This window comes from Rhinichthys klamathensis, unplaced genomic scaffold, assembly GCF_029890125.1.
Source record: "Rhinichthys klamathensis goyatoka isolate OS25496 unplaced genomic scaffold, OSU_Roscu_1.1 h1tg000338l_1, whole genome shotgun sequence".
Taxonomy (NCBI): domain Eukaryota; kingdom Metazoa; phylum Chordata; class Actinopteri; order Cypriniformes; family Leuciscidae; genus Rhinichthys; species Rhinichthys klamathensis.
Window position 1 is genome coordinate 886,284 of NW_026606852.1, and position 19,100 is coordinate 905,383.

The 19,100-nt window shown below is 46.6% G+C and overlaps 1 protein-coding gene across 1 annotated transcript in view; it reads left to right on the forward strand.

The window, feature by feature from the left end:
- The window catches only part of LOC130106368 (regulator of microtubule dynamics protein 2), a 43,836-nt gene extending 43,609 nt beyond the window's left edge, over positions 1–227 (forward strand). The window contains 1 exon segment of the mRNA XM_056272453.1: positions 17–227. Coding sequence (XP_056128428.1) covers positions 17–64 — 48 coding nt within the window. The 3' untranslated portion in view covers positions 65–227.
- Positions 228–19,100: the final 18,873 nt, after the last annotated feature.

Genomic DNA, 19,100 nt, shown 5'->3' on the forward strand with positions numbered 1-19,100 from the left:
TGCACTTTCTCAAAAGGACGAGGAGGCACAGAAGGAATTGGACTCTCTTGTTGCATCACTTTAATACGTCTCCAACAGAAGGGAAAAAAGGCTCTCTGTCTTTGTGTTCCATCTCTTTAGACTGGACTGTGACTGGACTGTAGCTGTTTACCCACAAACCAACATATGAACTATTAATGTTGGCCGGGACATGTTTGCATTTATTGTGCATCCATTAAAATGCACAATTTACTGTATGTGTTTTACAGGACACTTCTTTTAATTGTTTTGTTTTTTTCCCGGGAACATTTTAAACATTAACAGTAATAGTTGCAATACACAACATGGCTGTCATCTATTGGCAACGCCATGACTATCAGTGGCTGCAGTTAGAATGAATTTCACATTAATGATATCTTCAAAACCCACAAAATCTTTTAGATTTTGTAAAAAGGATAAAAATGTTTATAATTACAGTACTTTGTGGATTATTTGGGTGAAGTGACACTTGCAGACTCTCCGTTGTTTTTGCAACAACAAATTGTTGTTGCAACATATTCTGACCAAATTCATCCAAAATTATTAATGTACTACAGATTATTTCATAAAACAGCATGGCTATAAAGTTATATTTGTGGAATCTAGTTTACGTCCTAATAAGTGTCTGAAACAAACCTTTGAATATCTTTCGAAGAACTTTGGCACATTCAATAATTAGTTTGTCCAAAAAGCCGCTGATAGTAGACTTTGCATGAAAGCTGAAATTCTGCCATATATATATATATAAAACTTTTTATAGCATGTATCTCCTTTTACAGGTGTTTTTTTTTTTTTTTTTACCCAAACAGCTCAATCTGGATTAAATCACTTATCTGAGTTCTCTTTGTGGAATCTGTATTGTTGTTTGTTTTTCAGTATGATATATAAGCAGATAACTTGGATGACTTGTGTAAATTTTAATTAATATACCTTTTTTTGACCAAAGATAATCGCTAAACCTCTACATTTAAGAAATGATGGGGACTATGTTAGTGGAAGATAAGTTTTCCTCTTATGTAATTGCTAATATTGTTTTAATGTCATTTTTAGTGTTTATACGATCCAGCATTAAGAATGCAATAATTGTTTGTATGTTTACATGATTGCACTTGCTATATATGGTACATTTTAGATTGTTGGTGATCTGTACAGAACATTCATACTGTAACCGTGCATATGAAGATAATCACTTGATTGTATCTGCTGCTCATTACAATATACAATAAGCTGAATTCAGACTGCGTTGTATACGTTGATCATATTTATTTTATGTTTTACTGTTTGTTATTGGTGTGGCATAATTTACAACTCATTTATATCTTGTCATATTTCATGTTAAAAGTGAATTGGTCATTTCAGCAGCATTAGCGACACCAAACATGATTGCAGTCTTGAGCCTAATTTAGAAATTAACCAGTGATGTGCGTTTAGGGTTGGGCTGCCTGTTTTTATGAGCAATGAAAGATCATCAAGATATTTAGGGGTTCAAGCACGAAGTGCTGAAACCCTATTGTATTTGTAAGGGTTTTTATTATTATTATTCCGCCGTAAAACGCATCGTGCAGCCCAAACCGTAAGGCCTAGAGACTTGAAACTCGGCCAGATGGTAGTCCTCAATTTGGGGAGAACCTATACAAGTATGACCCCGATTGGCCAATAGGTGGCGCTACAGCAAGCAAAAGTATGAAATTGCGCATAACTCCTAGACCGTTTATCTTGTATCACTGTAATCCTTGGCTCAAGACGGACAAAACGTATATCTCCGATTTCATTTCCACCTGGAATTGTCAAAAATCTACTTTTGCGATCTAGTCCTTGGTTTTTTGCCCGATCGGAACCAAACCAGTGCCGAAATGTTCTCTGGAGGCTGAGTATTAAAGCTGCAGTCGGCAAGTCTGGCAGATTGAGTGGATTTAGGCAAAATTTTGAATGTTTACAACTCTCATGGCCCTCCCCCACTATCAACGGATACCCTCCCACCGAGTTCATGCTCGTCAGTGCGTGTGCACCAGATTTTCAGTGAACGCGCCCGTCTCATCAGCATCCATCAACACCATGGAGTATTTGGAGGTATGCTGTCCTGGGTAATCTACCGATAGATTGCAATTGCTAACGTCATTTATACTCTAAATGAGCTTACTTGATTTTCCGCCATCACTCTTCGTTACTGCGCGAACTTCCGCGAACTTCAGGCGTGTGCATGTGATTGTAACGTGCGCGAGGGGGGCGTGTGCCCGATCTGTGATTGACAGTCAGATCTCACACCCCCCTGCGCTGATTGGACCTGATGATCCGGGAGCTGTGGATTTTTGCAAAACGTACTCTGTTACTAACGTAACCTCGGTTCTCTCTAGAAGAGGGAACGGGTACTGCGTAATATCTTACGCTAGGGGAAAACCTCTTTTCCACGAGATATTGAAGCCAAAAAATTATCCTTAATTTTGAATAATGTAAAACACGTTGCGGCAGCATACAGACATGGGCAAAGGCGGCTTGCGTGCCTATTGGCTGTCCTGCGGCAACTGCAGCAGCCTATCGAGAGAGGCCCTTTGGTGACGGTCCCACTCCGTCACCTTCCCACCGAAGTAGGCGTGGCCTAGCCCTATAAATATAGCTCGATGGGCTGATATCACTGGTTTTTCATCGCCGAAGCGAACCAGAGCGTGTTGCAGGCACGGCAAGATACGCAGTACTCGTTCCCTCTTCTAGAGAGAACCGAGGTTACGTTAGGAACCAAGTACGTTCTCTTACGAGAGGTTCTCTCGTACTGCGTAATATCTTACGCTAGGGGAACACAGTGTAAAACGCTGTGCGTGCTGGGATCCAACACCAAAGTCCCAAGGGGAGGTGCCCGGGGCTCATATAGTGCACAATCACCAGGGACTCACAGAGAGTCTGAGAAGAGAGGCTAACAGCGTCATTCCCAATAAGCTAGCATCCAAAGGGAGCTAATAACTGTTGCAGTGTTTCACACAGTCAGGGTGAAAACAATCGGCCTGAACTGTGTAACAGTATGGGTCTTACTTTTGCCCATGGGGTAATTTTATCGGTCAGCGAGCAGTGCTCAAGCGATTTTAGTATTCTGCGCCGAAGCAGCGGGGCAGACAGTACTTGATTTTATACCGATAGTAGTTTAGCCTGTAAGGCGGGAACCTCTAGGTTATAAAACCTTATAAATGTAGACGGGGAGGCCCAGCCTGCCGCCATACTGATATCTTGTAAGGTAATCCCGCTAGACCAAGCCCACGACGAGGCCATGCCTCTTGTGGAGTGCGCTCTAACACCTAAAGGGCATTTAAGGCCTTTTGACGTGTATGCCAGCGCTATGGCGTCAACTATCCATCTGGATAGGCTCTGTTTCGACGCGGCTAGTCCCTTAGCACGGCCGCTGAACGAAACGAAAAGCTGCTCAGTCTGTCTGAAAACGGACGAGCGAGACACATAAGCTCTTAATGCTCTGACTGGGCAAAGGAAGCTCGCGTCCATCTCGTTATAAACCGGCAGGGGGGACAGGGAAATAACCTGGGCCCTGAACGGTGTGTTGAGGGATTTAGGCACATATCCGTGTCTTGGTTTGAGTATGACTTTCGAGTCATTTGGCCCAAATTCCAAACACGTCGCGCTCACTGAGAGCGTTTGCAAATCCCCTATACGCTTCACTGAAGCGAGAACCATAAGAAACGCTGTCTTGAACGACAGGTGTTTCATGTCCGACAGATGGATCGGCTCAAACGGGGCACTTTTCATGCCTTCCAGAACCGTGGAAAGGTCCCACATGGGGATTGAGGGGGGTCTGGGAGGATTTAGTCTCTTAGCTCCTTTTAGGAAGCGGATGACCAGATCATTTTTCCCAAGTGACTGGCCAGTCGCGGGTTTTGTAAACGCAGCTATGGCCGCCACATAAACTTTGAGCGTGGATGGGGTTCTACCCTTATCCAGCAGCTCCTGAAGGAAGGAAAGCACTTCCGTAATCCCGCAGTCTGGGGGTGAAAAGCCTCGGGCTCTGCACCAGCCAGCAAACACTGACCATTTCGAGGCATAGAGTCGTCTAGTAGACGGCGCCCTAGCCTGCGTGATCGTGTTTAATACTCCCTCTGGGAGGTTTGCGGGTACCCGTTGATGGCCCATGCGTGCAGGGACCACAGCTCCGGGCGAGGATGCCAAATCGAGCCCCTGGCCTGAGAGGAGGTCTTTCCTCGTCGGTATTGGCCATGGGGCAGTGCTCGTCAGCTGCATCAGGACTGGGAACCAAGCTTGGTTCGTCCAGAGCGGAGCCACAAGGAGCACTGAGCATCCATTTTCCCTGATTCGTTCCAGCACCTGAGGCAGGAGCGAAACTGGGGGAAAAGCATAGAGCGGGCAGCGGGGCCAGACGTGGGCCAACCCATCCCTGCTCTTGGAGAAAAACTTCGGACAGTGAGCGTTCTCTCGGGACACAAATAGGTCTACCTGCGCTCTGCCGAATGTCTCGCACAGCAGAAGGACCGTCTGCGGGTGCAGAGACCATTCTCCTGCTGGAACATTGTTTCTGGACAGTCTGTCTGGCCCCAAATTCAGGTGACCAGGCACATGTGCTGCTCTCAGTGAGCGCAGATTGTGCTGAGCCCAGACCAGGAGGCGTTCCGTCAGCCTGGAAAGGTTTCGGGATCTGACGCCGCCCTGGTGATTTATGTAGGCTACCACCGACATGTTGTCCGAGCGGACTAAGACGTGGTATCCTTTTATTCGGGGACAAAAGCGCCTCAGCGCATTGTCGACTGCCATCATTTCCAGACAGTTTATGTGTAGGAGCTTCTCTCGTTCTGACCACAGGCCAAAGAACAGTCTGCCCCTGTGCAGCGCTCCCCATCCCGAGGTGGAGGCGTCCGTGGACACCAGCTGCACACTCGAGGAAGTCCCCAGGCTTACACCTGACTGGTACCAGTCGGTCGATCTCCAAGGTATCAGAGCTGTGACGCATTTCTGATCGACCTTGAGGTGAAACAGACCGGAGGCCCAAGCTCGAGGCGGTACTCGTGCTATTAGCCATAACTACAGTGGGCGCATGCGAAGCAGACCCAGCTGGAGTACTGATGATGCTGAGGCCATGAGACCCAGCATTTTCTGAAACCTCTTGAGCGGGACTATAGTGCCGCAGCGGAAGGATTTCGTGATGCGCTGAACGTTCAGTCTGCGCTCTGGCGACAGTCGCGCTGTCATAGACAGTGAGTTCAGTTGTGTGCCCAGGAAGGATATTTCCTGACTGGGAGACAGCGAACTTTTCGCCCAATTGACTGTGAGACCCAGATTCTCGAGGTGCTCGAGTAATATGGTCCTGTGTTCTATGAGCTCTGAATGAGATCGAGCTAGAATCAGCCAATCGTCCAAGTAGTTCAAAACTCGCATGCCCCTAAGTCTCAGGGGTGCGAGAGCCGCGTCCATGCATATTGTAAATGTATGGGGTGCAAGAGACAGGCCGAACGTTAGGACTGTGTATTGACATGACTGGCCCTCGAAGGCGAATCTCAAGAATCGCCTGTGACGTGACGCTACTTGTATCTGGAAGTAGGCGTCCTTCAGATCTATTGACATAAACCAGTCCCCTTGGTGAATTTGCGCGAGGATTTTCCTGGTTGTGAGCATTCTGAACTGGCGTTTCATAAGCACTTTGTTCAGCTGTCTTAGATCTAGAATGGGTCTAAGACCCCCGTCTTTTTTCGGTACCAGAAAATATCTGCTGTACAGACCCCCTTCGCTCTGAGCTTGAGATAAAGGCTCTATTGCCCCTTTGCTCAATAGTGTCGCTATTTCGGCTCGAAGTAGATGGGCTACTTCGGTTTTTACCGTAGATTCGACGCGCGCCATGTAGCGGCGGGGCCGTCGAGCGAACTGTAGCGAATAGCCTCTTTTTATAGTGTTCAGCACCCATTCTGATACCCCGGTAAGCTGTGCCCACGCGTTTGCATGAATAGCTAGGGGTAGAATGAGATCTGGGCTCTGGTCGCAACATAGTGGCGACAAGGGAGCTCTGGTGTGCTGTAATGTAAACACCGTGCTTGCAGTGACTGAGGCGGGGGGCGCGACGATCGCGGCGGGCAGCCTGGCCGCGCTCGTTTCCCTTATAGCAGTTTGCTGAGAGAGAGAGAGCGGGGTGAGCCCCGTGGGGCTTAACATGTCTGTGAGTGAATGTGGGCGCGGGACAGCGGGCACATTTACTGCACTGAAAACACCGTCGGCCTGAGCTGACTGAATGTGTGTTGGTTTCGTTTTTACAGAAACCGTGGGACATGTGGAGTGTAGTGTTTGTGGGCACTGAGACGTGGGCACATTCACTACATTTAGTGCACAATCGACATGAGGCGATTTTGTTTGTGCGAGCCCTGCATTTTTGCGGGCTGTGTTTATGTGTAGAAATGAGCACTGGGTTGTGGGCATTTTTATTACACGCATAACACCATCGTCTGTGGCCGGAATACCAGAAAATACACTGCTTATGTGATTTATCTGGGTCACCGTGGAAACGGCATTTGTGTGCAGGCAAGCGGGCCATGGTACCGGCTTGCTTACTGCAAAATACACTGGAACAGTCGCATTTTCTGGAACTGAACGAGCGAAAAGTTTCGGTGGAAATCTGGCCGCGGCGAGACTGAAACACCGTCATATTCCTAGGAGGCTAGGAAGACTTGTGTTGGTTTCGTTTTACAGAAACCGTGGTACATGCAGTGTGTTTGTGGGCACTGGGTTGTGGGCACATTCACTACATTTAATGCACAATTGACATGCGTCAATTTCATTTGTGCGAGCCCTGTACCGTGGCGGGCTGTGTTTGTGTGTAGAAATGAACACTGGGCTGTGGGCATTTTTTTACACTCATAACACCATCGGCTGTGGCCGGAATACCAGAAAATACAAATGCTTAAATGATTTTTCTGGGTCGCCGTGGAAACGGCATTTGTGTGCAGGCAAGTGGGCCGTGGTACCGGCTTGTTTACTGCAAAATACACTGGAACAGTCACATTTTCTGGAACTGAACGAGCGAAAAGTTTCGGTGGAAGTCTGGCTGCGGCGAGACTAAATTTGTATCTGCTGCGAGAGCCGGGATCGTACACGGGTCTCACGCGCGAAGGCGTTGGGTTCCGCCACTGAGCCACAGGGGGGAACGACATTAGCTTGAGCAGATAAGAGAGTGTCATCACAGTTTTGTGTGTGTCTGCGTTTGTTTGCAGGTCTGCGTGTTATACAACAGGCTCATTGCTGCAATATTGACATTTTCAGCCGCTCAAACTAAGAGGAGCTGAGAAATGTTTGAGAAATGGAGATTAGTCCGGCCTCGGCGGGACTAAAACACACTCTTTCCTCATTTTGCCGGTGACGCACGTCCATGGGGGCCGGGGGCGGGTAGCTTTCTTATAACGTAAAGAAAGCTAGCCGCGGTCTTGATGCTGGCCCGTTTCCCTGACGACTCGCGGACAGAAGGGGGAGGTCCACAGGGCTCGCCCAATCCTCACTGTCCGACGCCAGGATAGAGCAGCTGGCCTTTTCTACAGATGCAGCTATCTCGTCGTCATTAATGGCGGAAGCGGCGGCGCGCGGCGGCCGTTATCCGTCAGTGAGCGACTCGAGTGAAGCCGGTGAAGCTGGCGGGCGAACCGGCGAGCTTTCACAGGCTGGAGAAGGCTCTGGGCCCAGCTGAGTACGGCGCTTTTACGGCGCGGCACTGTAGCGGGTGGAAGTGCAGTCTCGCTGAAGTATGCCAGGTGAGTACTCAGAGTCACCATAGGCAATAGCTCGCAGTGAGGGCAGCCGCCGTCGGCGAGCGCGAGAGCTGCATGATCCTCTCCCAGGCAGGAAACGCATATCACATGGCGGTCCCCGTCGCTGAGTGGGGCTCGGCACGAGCCACAGGAGGATGGCATCTTTAAAAAGACGCGGCTCTTTTAGATGATAGACGTGTGAGTCGCGGGGCGAACAGAGCAGAGTAGAGTAAAGGATATATAGTATGCCGGATAGCGTAGCAGGAACCGCGGCTGAAGGCGGCGAAGTGAAGGCCAGCGACTTCAGTTGCAGAGGCTCGTCCCGCAGAAAGCTGTTTCGACGGCGCGGCTTCTCACTCTGGATCCAGCGGTGCGAACGCTTCGCTGAAGAGATGAAAGATCAGTGATATCAGCCCATCGAGCTATATTTATAGGGCTAGGCCACGCCTACTTCGGCGGGAAGGTGACGCAGTGGGCGCGAAGCGCCCCCATTGGACCGTCACCAAAGGGCCTCTCTCGATAGGCTGCTGCAGTTGCCGCAGGACAGCCAATAGGCACGCAAGCCGCCTTTGCCTATGTCTGTATGCTGCCGCAACGCGTTTTACATTAATTCAAAATTAAGGATAATTTTTTGGCTTCAATATCTCGTGGAAAAGAGGTTTTCCCCTAGCGTAAGATATTACGCAGTACGAGAGAACCTCTCGTAAGAGAACAAATAACACGCTCCAGGTGGAGTTAGAAGCTCGGGTTTTTTTCTAAAACCACTTTATTTATGTTGTTCTGTCGGATTATAGTGTCGATTTCACTGAATATGATCAAAAAATGTTGCAGACGGCAGCTTTAATAATTATCTAAAAAAAAGTAGAAATTTCGATTCACGGTTGCTAAGGGGCGGTAAAATGTTTGAAGTAGGCGGAGTCAGTTTTACTAAAATGGTTATAACTCGTGAACGAATTGAGAATTTTTCACCAAACTCGGTACACATGTATATGGGCTCAAACTTTGGTCACGTTAAAACAATCGCGACGATTGACCTCATGGTGGCGCTATAACTAGAAATAAACATAGGCTATAGGCTATAACCACCTGACCGTTAGTCTGATTGACCTGAAAATTGGTATGCTGTGTCTTGGTCCAAGGTGCCATGTATATCTATGAGGACATTGGCGTATCTCGAAAAACATGGCCGCCATCAGCCAATTAAGTTTGAGCACCTATTAGACAAGGTTAACGGAGGCCAATCGGAACGAAACTCGGTGGACATGTTCGACTCGTAACCCTAGAGATCTGTAAAAATTTTGAAAGAAATCGGCCACTAGTTGGCGCTAAAGAGTTTTATGCCCTCTGTAATCACGTGGTGTTTTACACATCCACACAATATGCTTATCATTTGATAGATCTCCTCATACTGATCAACTCTAGAACCACTGCTGTCAATCAAATCATTCATTAAATATTCATGAATATATTAAAAACCTACTTTTGCGACCTAGTCCTAGGTTTTTTGCCCAATCGGAACCAAACCAGTCTAGGACAATTCTATGGAGTCTAAGTTTACAAACAAAGTTTAACTTTTGTATATGGATGGCTATAACAGGGTCATTTAGAAAATGGGCGTGGCAAAATACACTCAAAATCTTATGAATCCTAAACAAAAACTCAGAACTTCATGAAAATGGTTGAGAATATGTGACATAACATTCTGAACAAGCATGCAACATTTCATGGGGATCAGACAATAGATGGTGCTATAACTGTCAAAAAGCTTTGAAAACCATATATTTCATATGATAAATTCCCTGTATTGGCTGTAAATGGTCTTTTTCATCTATGATCATATAATATTCATATAATTTGTTAGATCTCCTCATACTAAACAACTTTACCTCAAGAACGACTGCTGTCAATCAAATCGTTCATTAAATATTTGCAAATATGTTAAAAACCTACTTTTACAAACTAGTCCTAGGTTTTTCGCCCGATTGGAACCAAACCAGTCTAGGACAATTCTCTGGAATCTCTAATTTAATAATTATCAAAAAAAAAAAACATTGAACTTTTGCATTTGGTTGGCTATAACAGGGTAATTTAGAAAATGTGTGTGGCAAAATACACTAGAAAGCCTATGAATCCTAAATGAAAACTCAGAACTTGAAAACTCAAAAAATGGTGAGCATATCTGACATAACATCCTTAACAAGCATGCCAATTTTTATGTAGATCGGACCATAGGTGGCACTATAACTGTTAAAAAGCTTAACATGGTAAATGGTAAATTGCCTGTATTACATTGTGAGTAACATGTCTATATATTGTGTGCACAAAGTAGAAACTTCACAAAACTGTGTAGATATGGAGAACAACTGATTTTGACTGGAACTATAGATTTATATCATTTGCGTATTCTCCATCATGGATATTTTATGGTTTCAGACCTACATTTTGATTCGGCCTAGAGCCCAACAGCATAGTTGGCATGAAGGCCTTAAATGCTTGAACCCCGTTAATTGCTGCTTGCAGCTATATTTTTTATTGTTGTCATTAATATTTTGAATGTTTTTTTTTTGTTTTGTTTTTTTACATTTTCCGTTTTCATTTTAATTTTAAAGTGCCATTATTTTGCTTTTTTGAATATTACCTTTCATGCAGTCTGTAATATAGCTGTTTGTGAATGTAAAAAGGTCAGCAAAGGTTTAAAGATCAAAGTGCACAACAAAGTTATTGTCTCCTAAATGAAATAATTGATTCTGAACTTGCCGAAACGAGTCGTCAGCAATTCCAGTCTCACTTCCTGTTAAATAATTGTTGTATGTAACAACACATTTGCATAATGCCAGCCTTTGGTCTTCATTGGCTGCCCGCGAGCAATGTCTCCTTTGCCCCACCCTCAAACACTGTAGTTGTATTCTGAGGCCTTGAAGAGTAATGTTCATGTCGAGAAGACGCTGTTTTCTGCTCAGAAAATCCACTTTGATATGGTAATAGGCGTTTTGTTTCTGATGTGCGCTGTAAGCGGTAGACCAATCACAACAGACTGGGCCTTCTGACCAATCAGAGCAGAGTAGTCTCTCGGAAAGCAGGGGTTTAGATAGACTGAATCTTTAAACAAACCGCTTTCAATGGATGAGAAGTGTTTTTGACCTTGGATGCATGTAAACCTGTTGTTGGAGACTTCCAAAACAAAATTAGAAACCTTAAAAATGGCACAATGGGGCACTTTAAAGTTTTAGTCATTTTGTTGTTTTTGTCATTTTTATTCGTCATTTATTTCTTTTTTTAAATATGTATGTATTGGTTTTATTTATTTTTGTTTTAGTTTTAGGTTTAGTTGTTTTAGTACGTCAAGTTAAACTATGTTCAAATGAGAAATGTTGCCTTTGTCAACTAGATGAAATAAAATAATTAATTTGTTATATATTTCTTTTTTTTAATTTTCAGTTCTTTTTTTCTAGTATAATTAAACAAAAAATGGTTTTAGTTTCTGTTTTTAGTTTTAGTCAACTATAATAACCTTAGTGCTGATATTACAGGTAATATTGTTCTTTTACTGCCCTAAAAGTGCCTGGACATCATAAAATGTAAAGCACAGAGACACCAAACATCATATGATGATGCACAAAGTTCACTCACTACTCAGGCATTTACATTTACATTTTTGCTTGGGAACCACATGGGCTAGAATCAAATCGAATGTCTAGAATCAAGTTGAATTGGAGTATTGATCATGTGCTCTTCCATTTCCGTCATTTTTTCAAATTTCTTTGTTCAAAACTTCTGATGACAACTTTTTTTCTGTTTCACGTTGTGGTCAGTGTGCTTGGACCTTAATTAATTGCCATTATTTTTATTTGTACAATTCTGTTTAGTGGAACAGAAGTTATACTTCACTACTTCACTTTCAACTTCATAAATGTTGGTCAGGTAGTTTTCAGTAAGTATCATGCCTGTACACTCTTGTCCAGAGAGCAGCCAACCATAGGCAATGCCAGGAAGACATGATAAAAAGGGCTGATTTTCAGGTGTCACGGGTGATATTACAGGGCACGCATACTGACTCACCCATCAGTTATAAACAAAAATAACCTTTTCATGTCTGGACACCTGAACCAAGCACTGGGTTAATAATGTCTTCAGCAGCAAACAGCTTCTGATTAGAGACTCTTATGTACTGACATGTTTTATGTGAATTGACATCATGTAATGAAAGGTAACGTCTAGGTTACTAATGTAACCCCCGTTCCCTGAAGGAGTGAATGGAGATGTTACGTCAGTGACTGACCATTTGGGATCTCGCCTGAGAGCCCAATAACCTTTGAGTGGTAACAAAACAAGCCAACGGACATTGGCGAGTGAGATTTGCATCGCGAACCAATCCCCGTAACACGGGGATATAAGGAAGCATGCTGCACTCGCTGATTAAGTTTTCGCTGAGGAGCCGAGACAGTGTCCTGGCTGCTCAGCTGTGGTTACAGGGATTCTGGCGACAGGACGTAACATCTCCGTTCCCTCCTTCAGGGAATGGGGTTTACATTAGTAACCTAGATGTTCCTTATCAGTTAGTTACGTTTGACGTTACGTCAGTGACTGGCGAATTAGAATCCCTAAGAAACACAATCGATGTGCCTTCCCAGTGCCCTGTAAGAGACCGTGTGCGTCTGCGGCTGATTGTGGATTGCTCGTCAACTGAGTCTTCCTCGGTCAGAAGGAATAGGCAAATCCAATGATGCAGTTTTTAGTATTTATTGAGGAGAAGTCAGGTACATGGAGATGATGATGGTTTACAGGTATCAATATGACAAAATAGGTGTGTTTGTAAGTGTGTGTGTATGTATGTGTGGTTATCTGAAACAGAAAATACAATAAAATGTATATTAATAAACATGTAGGCTATGGTTACATATAGTTGCATAAAGAAATGACCCGCAGTACGACCAAAATCCACTAGTGGGAGCTCTAACACTATAAATTAACTTGCATAGATGCCATAAATCTCCACATAGTGAAAAGTGCCAAAATAGGCAAACTATACATTAAATATAATATTTACGGTTATTTGCAAGGCAATAACTAAAGTAAATACAGTAGATGGATACTTTATGAGCGCATATGGAGCGCCGTAGCGCATATGGAGCGCCGTAACGGCAACAGCCGTATAGCAGTAGTGAATAACACGAGTATAACAACTTCGCCATCTGGGCTAATAACTCTGCAATAAACTAGTCATTCATGCAAAAGCCGTACTTACATCTTAAGGACGCACACAGCACTACACACAAGATTTGCGCAGGATAAACAAAGGATGGCAATTCTCTGCATCGTGAATACTGCTCTCATGGCACTGACTAGACTACACCAAAGTGAAAGCGCCTAGCGCAACCACGAGCGATCGGAACTACAACGAACGCATGCATTATGGGTAACGTAGTCTATGTCAGGGCACGGACTTTTAACAGCCGCCCCTGTATTTGCCTAGCAAATACACTCATTCAAAAGTCAACTAGTTTGAAGAAGTGCCGCTTGAATCCTCAGGCATTTCAGGGAGTTTCACTAGTTTGGTTACCGGGCGAATGTAGATACTTTAAGGTCTTTAACCTTCACCTCCGCAGCTCGAACAACACCATCTGTCCCTGGGAAAACCTTGGTGATGGTCCCAACAAGCCAAAGTCCTCTGGAAAGGTTGGAGTCAATGATCATCACAATTTGTCCCACAGTAGAATTATCAGTGGATTTCCTCCATTTATGTCTCAGCTGAAGCCCTGGGAGGTAGTTCTGGACAAAGCGTTTCCAGAAATGATCACTGATTACCTGACTGTGTTTCCATCTTCTGTTGGAAAGAGCATCATGAGGGCCGTATACTGCCTGTGGTAAGGCAGCGTCGCGCCTCCCCATTAGCAGCAGGTTTGGCGTGATGGAGTCCGGGTCAGCCACATCAGATGAAGCATATCCGAGAGGTTTAGAATTAAGGAGTCCTTCAACTTCTATGAGAGCTGTTAGGAGCACTTCCTCTGCCACAACTTGGTCTTTCAGGACGCCTTGCAAGGCTGACTTAACGGATCGGATTTCCCTCTCCCAGGCTCCCCCGAAATGAGGAGAGTATGGTGGGTTGAAGTGGAAGTTGATAGTCTGATTAGCCAGTTGCTGCTGCAACTTGGTGCCATACTCTCAAAGGCACTCTGTAGTTCTTTATGGCCGCCCCTGAAATTGGTGCCCCGGTCAGACCACAGCTCGTACGGCTTCCCCCGGCGTGCAATAAACCTGCGTAATGACATTGAGAAAGAGTCAGTATCAAGGCTAGGGATGAGATCTAAGTGAATGCATCTAGTGGTGAGGCATTTGTAGATGATTCCCCAGCGTTTCTCTCTCCTACGCCCCATCTTAATCAGGTATGGTCCGAAACAGTCTACGCCTGTAGACCAGAAGGGCGGTTTGTAGAGTCTCAACCGAGATAAGGGAAGGTCAGCCATCTTTGGTGTGGAGGGTGAGGCACGCCATCTCCTGCAGTCCACACACCGGTACTGATGTTTCTTAATGGCCTGGCGACCTCTGAGGATCCAGTAGATGCGGCGTAACTCTGCATAGAGTCTCTCTGTACCGGGGTGAAACAGCTGAACATCATAGTGCTTTATAATGAGCTGAGTCAGAGGGTGATCGGGTGATAACACAACTGGGTGGATGCTGTCAGGATCTACATCTGTTGCTTGACGCAGGCGGCCTCCCACTCTGACTAGTCCACTGAGGCTGTCATACTCAGGGGAAAGGGCGCTGAGACGACTGCTCGAGCGAACAGCGTTACCTGCTTGTAGGGCTTGGACCTCCTCTGGGAAGCTATCCTTCTGCGCAGATTGAAGCAGCTGGGTCTCTGCCTCCAGGCGATCACTTGCAGTGTAGGAGGTGGTAGCCGCCCCCTGCAGGGATTGGTGAGTGGCCAGAATCAAATAATCTAAAGATGTGTACTGTGCTGGATCTGGCAGACTTGATGATACATTTGTAAGGCCACAGAAGGCGGTCTTTCTGAGTTCTTCACTGCTACATTCTGGGAACTCTGTCGAGGACTTCGGCCAGGTGTCAGGAGTCTGTGTGAGAAAGTGTGGGCCCTGAGACCATCGGCTGGAGACCGTGAGCTCTGACAGTGGTTTCCCTCTTGTGATGTCATCGGCTGGATTATCATCAGAATTCACATACCCCCACTGTTCCGGAGAGGTAAGCTCCTGTATCTCACAGATCCGAGTCCCCACAAAAACTTTGTACCTGCAGGAACTGGACTGGATCCACTGAAGCACTGTCGTGGAATCTGTCCACAGGTAGACTGAGTGAAGGGGTAGTGATAGCTCAGTTTGGAGTACCTTGGCCAGTTGGGCTCCAGTGAGTGCAGCACACAGCTCCAGTCGGGGTATCGACACCTGCTTGCGGGGCGCTACTCGTGAGCGTGCCATGATGAAGGAGGTGGAGAGGTGAGCCTGCTGCTCTATGACTCTGAGATAGGCCACAGCTCCATACGCCTTCTCTGAGGCGTCACAGAAGATGTGAGCCTCATATGTCGCACTGTTGCTGTTGTGAGGAGGAGCGTAACATCGGGGAATGGTGATATACTGGAGATGAGACAATTCCTTTTCCCATTCGAGCCAGGACTGAAGCAGGTTTCCTTCTATGGGCTCATCCCATCCTCTCTCTGTGCTCCACAGGGCCTGCACAATGAGCTTTGCTCTTGTCGTGTAGGGGCAGATATAACCCAATGGGTCATACTGACTGGCCTGTACTTTGTAAACATTGCGCAGCGTCACAGTTGTGTAGGAGACAGGGCGGTGCTTGTATCCCAGGACGTCAGTAGTGCAGTGCCAGCTGAGACCCAGTGTTGACTCCTGAGGATCAAGGCTTTTAAGGTTTAGCCATAGTTCACAACTATCTGACCTGGCCGTACTTGGCAGATGAGCGACCACCTCAGGGATGTTGCTTGCCCACTGGCGTATCTCAAATCCACCTTGGATAAGCAGCTCTCTCATTCTGTCAATGAGCAACTTGGCCTCTTGTGGGTCAAAAAGGGACTGCAGACAGTTGTCCACGTAGAAAGCTGTGTGGACAGAGTCGTAGACGTCTTTATAGGTGTCTCTGTGCCCCCTTACGTGGCTCTGAAGGGCAAAGGTAGCACAGCAGGGGCTACACGTTGTCCCAAAGGGCAGGACTCTCCACTCATATACATCTGGGGGCCTCTCTGTTTCACAGTCTCTCCATAAGAACCGCAGCAGTGGGCAGTCTTCAGGGAGCAGGCGGATCTGATGAAACATGGCCTTTATGTCTCCGCTCACTGCTACAGGATACTGGCGGAAACGCAGAAGTACACCCAGCAGTGTAGGCCCCATGGTAGGTCCCGGCAGGAGGTAGTGGTTAAGAACGGTCCCCTGGAACTCAAAGGAGCAGTTAAAGACCACCCGAGCTTTGTTGTTATGATGTACAATGTGGTGTGGTACATACCAAGATTCAGCAGAGCTATGAATCTCTTTGGGAGTCAGCTTTACAACATAACCAGAATCTATCAACCTCTTGATCTCTTGGTTATATGTGAGTGCCAGGTCAGGATTCCTAGTTAGCTTACGCTCAGTGGACCTCAGAAGGCCTTTAACTACTTCAGAGGAGACATGCATCTGTGGGAAGTCCTTCTTCCTGAGCAGGGGGGTGGCATATCGCTCTACACCATCCACAGGTACTCTGATGGTCTTTGCCTCTAACATGGCTATGGCCTCTCTGTCCTCCTTTGAGCGTGTGACCTCCTTACCAGGTCTATGAAGGGGAGCATCTAGTTGCCATAGACGCTGTACATCCTGTTGAAGGGCAATGGCAGGAGAAAGGCATGATATGTTCAGGCAGTGCGCCTCCCCTCTGCTGTGTAGGCATACTGCAGCTTGGACCCTGGATGGCCCACCCGAGCTTGGTGAAGACAGCGACAGGTCCTTGGGCTGAGCCTCGCAGGATAGAACCTACAGGAGTTATGAGGTGGGCATTGTCAGAGCCGATTAACACAAGTGGCTGTATCTGATTGAATCCTTCAAGCTGCACTCGCTGTAGGTGATGATACTTCTCCTTTAAGAGCTCCACTGGGCATGACTGTTCAGCTAAGCTGAGCTGTTGGGTGGTGAAGGCACGCGTGATCTTGTAACGTATTTCTGGCTTGGCCTTTGGGGACACGTGGAAAGAAACATAGCCTCCTTCAATATGGATCACATCTTGACGAATAGTACGCAGAGACAGAGTTTCCTCCTCCTGGATTAAGCCTAATGACTTGACAGCAGCAGGGAGTATAATGGTTTTCTCTGAGCCATCATCAAGAAGAGCATATGTGTCCAGAGATTTCCTTTGATAGTGTAACTGGATAGGCACAACTTTAAGCATTACACGGCCAGAGTGACTGATAGGATCCAAAAACACTCGGCTGGTGCTCACTGTTAGGATATTCGGGTCCCTCCTCTTCGCTTCAGACAGGTCATGAAGCACTAATAAGTGCTGTTCTCCACAGGTGCTACACATCTTCAGAGTGCACTGCTCGGGGGTATGTTTACGGCCACAGCGCCAACATTTGGATTTTTCCTTTATCCAAGAAGCTACAGCTTTGAGGTCTAGCTTCTTAAAATCTACACAGCCACTGAGGTAGTGCTCGGTCCCTTCACAGTATTGGCAGTATGGCTTAAACTGCTTCTTCTTAGAGGAGGGATAAGGATTAGTAATGTGTGCCTTAGTGTCTATCTTTGGCGGTGTTTGAGCAGGATCTGAGCCATAATATATGGATGTAGACTTACACTGTGCCCTGGACCCTGCAGAGGCTCTGGGGTTGCCCCTCTCTGGGCGTGGTCTGTCTGAGGGCTGTGGCTGAATGGCTTGCCGTGATAACTGTAGAACTTGGGACTTGCGCTCAAACCACCCGGAGAAGTCGTACATATTGTAGGTGCGACTGCTGCCAGTGCGTATGATGCCACGTGTGATGCAGTACTCAATGAAACTGTCTCTGTAGCTAGGCGGAAGCTTAGTGAGTAACCTATCTACGTGTGAACCACACTGGAGCTCACTGGCTGCTACACCATCCATAGTACTGAGGAGGCCCACTAGGCTGGATACTGCCAGGGAGAAATCTTCAAAGGCTTGAGGTTCACCTGCTTTAATAGGAGAGCAGTTAAGTATAGCACTCAGTTCACTCTGGACTAATTGCCTGGGTTGCCCATATCTCTGCTCTAAAGCTTTCATTGCACTAGTGTAGGGAGTGCGGTCATGAATATAGCGTCTGGCCACTTGTAACGCACATGCATGCTCTAACTGATCTATCAGAATGTGATATTTATACTCCTCTGTGAGATGAGCATGTGGCCCAAGTAGGCTGTCCAGTCCTTTCTTCAGTAACACAAAGTCACTATCTCTGCCTGATTTGAATGTCCTTAGTCTAGGTTTCGGGATGCCATATGAAGATGCTAAGAGCATCTCCATCAGGTTTGGCTGGGTGACTTCAGCTGCAGGAGGTACTGCGTCTTGTGCAGTAAATGCAGCAGGCAGTGAAGGATAGGCAGAGACTGATGGATAGGCAGCAGAGTAGTAGCTGGCAGAATCAGGAGGAGGAGCTGCATAAAACTGGCTATAAGTCTGCTGTGCTGATATCCCTGGTGGTGGCTGATACAGTGACGCTGAGACTACAGGGAAGTCGTGGGATTGTGCAGAGAGTACCTGGGTGGAGCTGCCTGGAAGCTGCGAGTGTTGGTACCTCTGACTGTATAAGGGCTCAGCCTGACGTGGTTCAAGCCTCCTAAACTGTACTGATTGGGCTACTTGATTGACAGGTTGTAGAGCAGGCTGAATCACATGACTCATTCTGGGGGGCGGAGCAGGTAGCGGTGCCGGCTGAATACCTGGATGGGCCACAGGGATTCTCAACTGGGGAGCAGGTTGTGGCACGGACCAAGGTGTAGACTGACCTGCAGGCTGAAATGCAGTATTCACCCTGGGCTGCAGTACAGGCGGTGTCACTGTCGGTTGCTGAAGCACAGGTTGAGGTACTAGCACTGCGCCTGGTTGCTGTGCAGGTTGAGCTACAGGATTCGGTGACAGCGGGCCTGGCTGAATATTTGAAATAGGTTGAATAATAGGGCTTAAAGGTAGTGGAGCTGACTTAGGTGCTGAATGAAGAATGGGGTTTGAATTTTGCAGTGGTGAAGATGCAATGTGTTCTACTGGCCTTAACAGGTTCACAGGCGTTCTAATGTCCTGCCTCACTGCTGGTGCCAGTACGTGTAGCTGATCAGTAGTATGGATGTTGCTCATGCTCACACTGCTATGCTGTGGTGTTTGGAGTAGAGCAGGAAGTGAAGCGGCTCT